This window comes from Mytilus trossulus, chromosome 3, assembly GCF_036588685.1.
Source record: "Mytilus trossulus isolate FHL-02 chromosome 3, PNRI_Mtr1.1.1.hap1, whole genome shotgun sequence".
Classification (NCBI taxonomy): Eukaryota; Metazoa; Mollusca; class Bivalvia; order Mytilida; family Mytilidae; genus Mytilus; species Mytilus trossulus.
The window spans coordinates 7,997,303-8,007,983 of NC_086375.1; the positions used below are offsets into that span (position 1 = coordinate 7,997,303).

A 10,681-nucleotide genomic window follows, 5' to 3' on the forward strand; every position below is an offset into this window, starting at 1 on the left:
GAAGACTTTACTACCTGATTATCAATACAATGGAATGAAGACTACCTGTCTATAATAAGAATGGAACATAGAGGACTTTTCTACATGTTTTTGATTAGAATGGAATAAAGACGATTAACTACGTGTCTTTAATTAGAACGGAATAAAGAGGACTGTACTACCTGTCTATAATAAGAATGGAACATAGAGGACTTTTCTACATGTTTTTGATTAGAATGGAATAAAGACGATTAACTACGTGTCTTTAATTAGAACGGAATAAAGAGGACTGTTCTATCTGTCTATGATTAAAATGAAATAAAGAAGACTTTATTACCTGTATGTATTTAAAACAGAATAAAGAATACTTAACTACCTGTAAAGGAATAAAGAATACTTAACTACCTGTAAAGGAATAAAGAATACTAATCTACCTGTAAAGGAATAAAGAATACTTAACTACCTGTAAAGGAATAAAGAATCCTTAACTACCTGTAAAGGAATAAAGAAAACTTAACTACCTGAAAAGGAATAAAGAAGACGTTAATATGGCATCTCTTTCTGTAGAGGAAGAAAACTTTGTTCGAATGAGTTTACTTCTAACAGGAATTTCTCCCCGTGCAGCTAGAACTTTCTTTGATAGTGAATTTGCTCCAGCTTGTTTAGGTGCATCAATAAAGAAAGAGTTTAACAAGTTGTTTGACTTAAAAAAGAAACACATAATCAACCAATCACAGTGGAACTTGCTGTTTCCTGGACTTCCTGGTAAGTGCAGAAATTACTTTTTTTCTGTTTAATGTTGCAATGTCTAAGATTAAATCATAATCATTCCGAATATGTAAGAGATATTTGCAACTGAATAATAAGTACATAACAATGAACATTGATCAATCAACGCAAGTAATTTTCTTAAATCTTCAAAACAATGAAAATCCGACAGATCTACCTATTCTTCATTTCTACTTTTACCAAATGGCTCCTTCTATGCACAGGGTTCACCACACTTAAAATGTTGAGGGATAATTGATGACCTAGCAGGGAGACTAGGGATTGCAATAATGTTTATGATGAATGAAATTTCGCAGCATCTATACTTTTTTTTATTTAAGGAGGCCTCTAATTTGTATAATAACTACAAAGGTTTTATTTAATTGCTTCGTGATTTGGTAGAATTTAAAATAATACATTGATTAAATGTTGCTGCTTTCCAAAGATTTTTCAAACAGTGACTTATTAGATTTTCTCACAATTGCGCTTAATAACATTAAATAAAGGAAAAAACCATTGACTCTATCCCTTTTTATGAAAAAAAAATCTAGTTGTTAACATAGTTTAGTAATTTTCAATTATCTATAATTTAGTTTCACTCTCTTTCATTCGCAAGCTCACAATACATCGATTTCCCTTAAGGTTGTGATCTGCTATCTTTTTATATTAAAATATATTTCTGAAATCACACTTAAAAGTATTACCAAAAATGTGATTATTTAATTGTCTTATACAGAATCCTGAAACTACACTCCTGTTGGTATTTGCCATGTCAGTTATGAGTTTTCAAAGATCAAAAACTTCTAATGTCAAACCCATATATTACCTTACAGACTAAATAAATAAATCCTATATATTACACCAAAGCCCTCAACAATGATTAAAACCTATTTCTATAACAAATTAAATAGTGGTATTACAGTAAGTTTTAATGAACATGCTTGCTATTTGCTTTTACTGTTATTTCTTTTATTATCTAATGTATTTTCTAGATGTTCCCGATTCTAAAACATTCGATGTGACTTTGATGCTACTATTACTAAGGAACTTGACTCCAATGACCCATCCTTCTTGTGGATTTGACCGTCTACCTTCTCCAACAGAAATCACACCAGCTGCAGATTTAGCTAGGATCAAAGACTACAGGAATTACCTGGCTCATCTAAATGATGGCAAGCTAGACGCAGGGTTCTTCAATAATGCTTGGAATGATATAACTTGTGTAAGTATCTATATCAATGTCAAGTTGAATGATTTTATACCACCTGTTGAAAAGATATTAGAAACAAACATAAGAAGTCGAATTCAGATTCATTTGCCCAAAATATACATCTTATTAATTTATCTATGGAAAAGATACATTTCTTATTTTAATTGTCATACCTGCAACAAAATTCGCAGAATACAAGGCAAAGAAATATATATATCATGTATCTTGCCCTGCTGCAGCTTTGGTGACAGCGGAAATTTTGTAAACTATTTGTTTAAAATAGCTTTATATTCCAGAAACTAAGAGACCTGCATGCTTCATTCTTTGTTTACAAATGTTTTGTATTTTCAAGTTTCAGTCTGTTATATGTCCATTGTCCTTGACCACATTTTTCATGGTTGAGCAATTTCTGGATTAAGATGTATATTTTTTTTCATGTGAATATTTCACTTATTGTGAATTAAATTGTAGTTTTGCAGTCAACCTTGATAAGGTCTAGGTCAAAGGGACTCAAAATAATTATTTGACTCCTCTGAGGCTGAAGTCACTTGAGGTTGCACATAACATTATGGTGTCCAATTCCAAAACTGTACCTTGTAATGTCTACTTCATATTTTAGGTGGCGAACACATTCCTATTCCAAATCTTTTGGGAGTTTTGGTTCCAACTGTTTAGGAATTAGGGGCCAAAAAAGGGCCCAAATAAACATTATTTTTGGTTTTCGCACAATAACTAGTGAAAGTAAATAGAAATCAATGAAATTTAAACACACGGTTTATGACCACAAAAGGATGGTTGGGATTGGTGTTAGGAGTTGAGGTCCCAACACTTTAAGAATAAGGGGCCCAAAGAGTCCAAAATTAAACTTTTCTTTGATTTCATCACAAATTAATTAATTGGGGTTCTTTGACATGCCGAATCTAACTGTGTATGTAGATTCTTAATTTTTTTGTCCCGTTTTCAAATTGGTCTACATTAAGGTCCAAAGGGTCCAAAATAAAACTTATTTTACACAGTATTATGCAATTGCAAGAAATTTTCTACTGCACAGTATTGCGCAATAGCAAGAAATCTTCAATTGCACAGTACTGTGCAATAGCAAGTATTTTCAATTGCGCAGTATTGTGCAATAGCAAGAAATATCTAATTGCACAATATTGCGCAATAGCAAGAAATTTTCAATTTGAGTTATCTTTCTTTGTCCAGAATAGTAGTTGAATCAACTTAAATCATTGTTTTATACAATATACAATGTATATTCACTTTTACTACCAACTGATAAATTAAAACAATCTTTACCATTCAGTGATAACAAGGATTTTTTAATTACATTCTAATATTTTATGATGTATTTAAATGAGTAGTTATTGTTGCAAACTCCTTAAGAATTTTGAATTGAGATCAGTTTTGGAATAAGGGAAAGGGGGATGCGAAAAAAAAATTGAAAAGGGTGGGGTTATCTCTGTGAACCCAAATTGAATATCTGTGTTCATAAATTGTAATCTTCGGGATTTTGTAACGATACTGTCTGTCCGTCCGTTTGTCAACTTTCGTCCGTAACACAATTGTTAACACTTTATATTCAATTGTTTCAGGATTTTGACCTCGTGAATATTTAGAATCTTTAATCATGTTGAGGGCAAAAGTCAAGGTTACTGTTAGACCTTACTTGGAATATACTTTAACCTTATGAATATCTAGAACCAAATTCATTTTCAAGTTCAGCCGTCAGAGAGTCAATTGACCACAAATTGTTACACCATATACATGTAAAAGACATCAATTAAGGCGAAAAAACGCCGAGCGAAAAAAGAAATGTAATATCTTAAATATTATAGTGTTGTGTGTATGTTGAACACGCAATATGACGTTGAAAGATAAACAGGGTCGTCGGAAACTTTTTTGGAGACGTCAAAGGGACGAACTAAATGAAATAGGTAAATTGTGTGACGGGCTTGTCACACAATGCAACTGAATGCTTATGTTTATTGGCGCGTGACTACAAAATCTTAGATTTGCATTTTAGAATAAATAGTCGAGCATTGGGGAACTAGTTTCCAAAATTGTTCAATTCTTATTTTTATTTTTAAAAAGTTCCAGAATGAGAGTTAAACGATGTTTTTTTCTCTCGATAAGGCGGGACAAAACTCTTGTTCCTTTCTTTTTTGCAAGAAATTGTTGATTTGGAAACTAAAATAAAAGCATGCTCCCTCTTTCCCAACCTAGGCAATAGCCTAAATGATTTATTATATTTTTCATTCTTCAATACAAGTATCCGACGTAATTTATTTTTAAAATCATATTAAGTTATTTATGTTTAATAAAAGAACGATAAAGTATTTATACTTTTGGAGATGACCCCCACATCATATTGTATTCATCTTCCATCCTACACGTGTGCCAGCAGTAGTGTCGATTTTCCTAACACGTCTATTAAGACAAGCTACAGGTCAAGTTCGATTTTCACGATTTTAGCTTTTCTCCTTGTTCCAACTAGAATATGCACACAAAGGAAAAAAGTGATAAACCATTGTGATTTTTTGATAAACCAAGGATTCATTTGCTTTCGATGGTATCAAATTTAATTTACATGGTTGGAGAAGATTTTTGCAAGACTTAGATACTGCATTTCTTGATTTTGCATTTTCTTGCATCAACATTACAAAAACGTTTGCCAAGTATTTCAATGAGTGGTTTCCCTTATGTATAATTATAATAATATATGTATATACATTGTATTATGCTAAAACAATGTTCTTACTTATGCAATAAAGATTCAATCATTCTTTCAATATAACCATTGCACTTTTTTTAAAAGCGTCTAATAAGGTGGTTGCTGTCTGTCATATGTGTGTGAGCTATCACATCATTCCCATTGATTATTGGTTTTTTTTTAAAGAGAGTATACCAAGACCACCTTTTGAACCTGCAAATTTTATTTAAGTTACTGTATCAAGAACGACAAATAGGAAAAAACTCGTAAAATAACTTCATTTTTTTACAGGCCATAGATAGATTAGGTGGGCAGCAAATGAAACAGGAGTGTGAACATCTGAAAAATAAACCACTAGATCAAACCAACCAAGAAATAATGATGGACATTAAACGGTCTAATGATGAAATCCAGGAACTAAAAGAATCATTGGAAAGTTTGAAGAAATCACATACTAAGATGATAAAATCTCATGAATTACTTCAAGAACGCCATGCTGAGGTAAAGAAATCACATGATATATTACAAGATGACCATAGGAATGATACAGACGAAATGGAAAAAATTAGGATTTCTCAAAAGGACCTTGTGCCTTGGAATATAAGAGGTAAACAATCTGAGGAGATGTGTATTCATTATTTCAGTTTATTGTTAGATAAGATTGCTTCAGTGGAATGTGATCAACCATCTTTTTGATGGTAATCAAGGTACATACAACGATTGTAACCTTCATTTTGATTGCAAAACGTCACTTATTGACAATTGATGCTATGAAACGTACGCGCAAACGAAGACAATAAATAGGCGATTTTAGATACAGGTTTTAACGTTGTTTTCTGTCAGTTTCATTAGAATGGAGACACCAATATTGTATTTTAAGCTCCTACGACATCAATTGGTGATTTGGTGCCATCGGATCTTAGAATACAATACAGCTATCTTCCACATGAGCAAGGATAAGAATGAAATTTAACAAGAATTTTAGAGGTGAAATGATTTCAGTATTATAATATATATATGTGTGAAACAGCAACCAGCTGGTGATTTATATAATCAAATGATAAAATGTTCCTTAATTTATATTTCAGAAATGATTAATGATACACTAAAAGATTGGAAGGACAATGATGATAACATGTTTATAGATACAAGAGCTGCCCAGTATGTACTCAAATGTATCAAGGAAAACAGTTGTGTAACTATTACAGCTAGTTCTGGTGTAGGGAAGACAGCTACACTGAGACATGTGGCTTTACAAATGGCTAAAGAAGAATTTGATGTCATTCCAGTTACAAACCCAGCTGACATTGTGAGGTTTTGCAATCCTAAAAAGAAAACATTGTTTGTTGTTGATGATTTATGTGGAAACTTTTCACTCCATCAGAGTGACATAAAAAGTTGGGAACCAATCATGGAGAATATAAAAAAAGCTCTTGATAAAAAACAAACAAAAATACTTGCAGCATGTCGGTTACAAGTGTACCAAGATGGAAAGTTTGATTGTTTATCAGTTTTCAAGTCATGTGTATGTAACATGTTATCAAGGGACATTTGCTTGTCAAAAACTGAAAAAGATTCAATAGCAAAATTATATCTCAATGATAAAGCCTCTGAGATAATTGACTTTTCTGATTTATATGACTGTTTTCCACTTTTATGTAAATTGTACCCCAATAGTCCTAAACTTGTTATTACAGATTTCTTTCAGAATCCATTTTTGATTTATGAAACAGAGGTTGATAAGTTTCTAAAGAAAAGCCATTACGCTAAATACTGTGCTTTGGCATTATGTGTCATGTTTAACAACAAGTTGAAGAAAGAAATGTTTACAGAAGATGTGAATGCAGAAACTAGAACAATTATTGAGAACACGTGCGAGGCATGCAGATTAGACAGGGGAACATCAAGACTGGTACTAAAGGATGAACTTGAGGCACTCACACATACATTTATAAAGAAAGAACAAAACATGTACAAGATAATACATGATAAAATATTTGATTTTCTTTCAAAGATATACGGACAACAGATGATAGTTTGCTTGATAAGAAATGCAGATTGTGGTTTAATAAAGGAAAGATTTTTATTAGAAAAACAGGACAACATGAACCAGTTTATAACTATTATACCTCCAGCTTATCATCAGATGTACATTCAGAGAATGATTGATGACTGGTCAAAGGGAAAAGTTCAGAATACATTTAGTAACATTAATATGAAGATACCTCAGTTCAGACAGAGATATCTCAGATATTTGATTACACTAGACATACCCATACAGAGGCAACTAGCAAACATCTGTGATGAAAACGACGTTAAGGACAATTTTTATGATAATGTCTATGATACTGCTTTATTATATTGTTGTTACATGGGATATTTTTCTTTGGTCAAGTGGTGTTGTAATCATAATGTGAATGTAAACAGGTGTACATGTAATGGTCAGTCTCCCATTTTGACTTCTTGTGAATATGGTCATACAGAAATAGTGAAAATGTTGATAGACAGAGGAGCAGACTATAATAAAGGTGATAAGCATGGTCGTTCCCCTGTAATGAAGGCCTGTGAACATGGTTATATAGAAATAGTTGAGATGTTGATAGACCGAGGAGCAGACTATGATAAAGGTGACTGGAGGGATCACACACCTGTAATGAAGGCCTGTGAACTTGGTTATACAGAATTAGTTGAGATGTTGTTAGACAGAGGAGCAGACTATAATAAATGTGACTGGAGGGATCAAACACCTGTAATGAAGGCCTGTGAACATGGGTATACAGAAATAGTTAAGATGCTGTTAGACAGAGGAGTAGACTATAATAAATGTGATAAACATGTTCGTTCGCCTGTAATGAAGGCATGTGAACATGGTCATATAGAAATAGTAAAACTGTTGGTAAACAAAGGGGCAGACTGTCTTAAATTCAGTAATGATGGTTGTTCACCCGTAATGAAGGCTTGTGAACATGGTCATACGGAAATAGTGAAAATGTTGTTAGAAATAGGAGCAAATTATAATAAATGTGACATTTGGGATCAGTCATCTGTAATGAAGGCTTCTGAACATGGTCATACAGAAATAGTAAAGTTGTTGTTAGGCAGAGGAGCGGACTATAATAAATGTGACTGGAGTGGTCAGTCATCTATAATGAAGGCTTCTGAACATGGTCATACAGAAATAGTAAAGATGTTGTTAGACAGAGGTGCAGACTATAATAAATGTGATAAATATGGTTGTTCACCTGTAATTAAGGCATGTGAACATTGTCATATTGAAATATTGAAGATGTTGATTGACAGAGGAGCAGACTATAATAAACGTGACTCAAGTGGTCAGTCACCTGTAATGAAGGCATGTGAACATGGTCATACAGAAATAGTAAAGATGTTGTTAGACAAAAGAGTAAACTATAATAAATGTGATAAACATGGTTGTTCACCTGTAATGAAGGCTTGTGAACGTGGTCATATAGATATAGTTAAGATGTTGGTAGACAGAGGGGCATACTTTAATAAATGTGATGATAGGGGTCAGTCATCTGTAATGAAGGCTTCTGAGCATGGTCATACAGAAATAGTAGAGTTTTTGATAGACAGAGGGGCAGACTGCCTTAAATGTAGTAATGATGGTTCTTCACCAGTAATGAAGGCATGTGAACATGGTCATACAAAAACAGTGACAATGTTGTTAGACAGAGGAGCAAACTATATTGAATGTGATAAATATGGTTGTTCACCTATAATTAAGGCGTTTGAACATGGTCATACAGAAACCGTGAAAATGTTGTTAGACAGAGGAGCAAACTATAATGAATGTGAGGAATTCGGTTATTCACTTGTAATGAAGGCTTGTAAACTTGGTCATACAGAAATAGTAAAGTTGTTGTTAGACAGAGGAGCAGACTCTAATAAATGTGAATATTTGGATCAGTCAGCTTTAATGATGGCTTGTGAATATGGTCATACAGAAATAGTTAAGTTGTTGGTAGACAGAGGAGTATACTATGATGGACCTGCTATAGATGGGTTTTCACCTGTAATGAAGGCTTGTGAACTAGGTCATACAGAAATAGTAAAGTTGTTGGTAGACAGAGGGGCACACTAACAAATGTGATGATAAGGGTCACTGCAGGGGCGAATTTAGGCGGGGGCGTGGCGGGCGTACGCCCCCCTCCGTAAATTTGCAAAGCATTGGTTGTCCCTAGCTCAAGAAAGTTTCTGAACAGACGACGACTAATAATATCGTCGCATTGCATCTGTTTTATCATTCAAAGAAGTATATAAAACAGTAAGTTTAACAGAATCAACATGATTACTCATAAACTTACCTACGGTGTATTAGAACACACCCGTGACATCGCGGGTCCGTTACTGAATTAAAGTATATAACTATGCGCAAGCCTTACTTTAGTATTAGTATTGTCATCTGATAAAATCATGCCGATTATAAAATACACAGTTTTCTCTGCTTTCAAATCTTTCTGTTTGAACCCGTCGAACTGAAACTTATCAATTATTGGTTATGATAAATACTAATTACCGTATAGCGGGTTATTTTCGCGGGTGTAAAATTTCGCGTTTTTCATTGAATAAGGTATACGAAAAATTTTGGCGGTTATTATTTTGGCGGACTCAACATTTTTAACATTACCTTTGCATGTACACTTTTAAATTGGCGGAATTTATTTTGGCGATTTTGTTCTATCCGCGAAAATAAGCGATTTACACTCCGCGAAAATAACCCGCTATACGGTATTTGGAAAACAAAAGGTCCTGGAATGGAGTATTTTTTTTAATCAACAGCATTGTCCTATATTAGTTATGAATTAAGTTGAATTCTTTGATTCGCTGTTTTACGTCACTCATGCCCGCTAATAAATTGAAAACTGTACCTATATGCCTTATTTTTAGTCCAGATTTTTAGTATTCGTATTGTTATCTTAAAAAGTCTTACTGATTAAAATACTACAATAGGTAACAATTTGACAATTTAGTAGTGCCAACCCTGTGATTATGACCCGTGTATATAGCATATTAATCCTGCATACACTGTTTGGTGGTGCCCCTGTCAGATGCGGAACGTACAGATAAGATAATAAGTAACAGGTGATTATACTATTGGTATCGGTATCGGACTCGACCCGGAACTTCTTAATAATTGGCAATATCACTTACGTGGAAAACAAAAGGGCCTGGAGTGGTGTAATTTTTAATCTACACCTTTGTACTATATAAGTTGCATATAAAGTTAAATTCTTTGATTCGTCGTTTTCACGTGATGACGGCTGACAAATTGGACCTCGTAATTTTAGTATTATAGATTATAAATATATTATTTTTATGCTTCAAAGAAAGGTGACGAACACGGTACTTCGTTTGATGAAATACCATAGGCTTTGGCAGTTAAAGTAAAACAATTGTTACAGTGTATTTACGGATTTTATAAACAATTTCTTTGATAATCGAAGTTTCAAAACATTACTATTTCACTTTCCAACGAAGTAGGTGAGAGTGCCCTACCCGCGGTTGGGTTGGTTATTTCATCATTGTACTGCGAACAGTCCATGTAACTGGTTAGATTCTTTCTTAATAACAGATAGAAATACTGGTTCATGTGATGAAAGGAGTCAGTCACCTGTAATGAAGGGGTGCGAACATGGTCATACAAAAATAGTAAAGGTGCTGGTAGACAGAGGCGGTTACTGGAATGAATGTGATGGTGATGGCAAGACACCTCTAATGAAGGCATATGCACATGGTCATACAGAAATAGTAAATACTGTTATGCCTAAGTGTAGGAGTTGAGGATGATAGTTTCATATATGTATCATGTTTCATTCTTTTCTTGTGTTGCTCAGAAAGTTCATTTCTACTTTCACTTTCATTTCCGTGTTCCGCTACTCTGAGCTGCACTGGTTTATCATGAACGTAAGGCAATAACTTTCTTATCTGGGGGGGGGCCTGGGGTTTTTTTGAGAAAAAAAATGTTGATGGCCTAGCTGACTGAAAAA

General features: G+C 33.6%; 1 protein-coding gene across 1 annotated transcript; it reads left to right on the top strand.

The window, feature by feature from the left end:
• The first annotated feature begins 527 nt into the window (after positions 1–527).
• On the top strand, positions 528–10,475 carry LOC134709934 (uncharacterized). The gene is made up of 5 exons (XM_063570057.1): positions 528–744; positions 1,740–1,969; positions 4,962–5,277; positions 5,759–8,728; positions 10,267–10,475. The coding sequence occupies exons 1-5, from the start codon at positions 528–530 to the stop codon at positions 10,473–10,475; spliced, it is 3,942 nt and encodes a 1,313-aa protein (XP_063426127.1).
• The last annotated feature ends 206 nt before the right edge of the window (positions 10,476–10,681 follow it).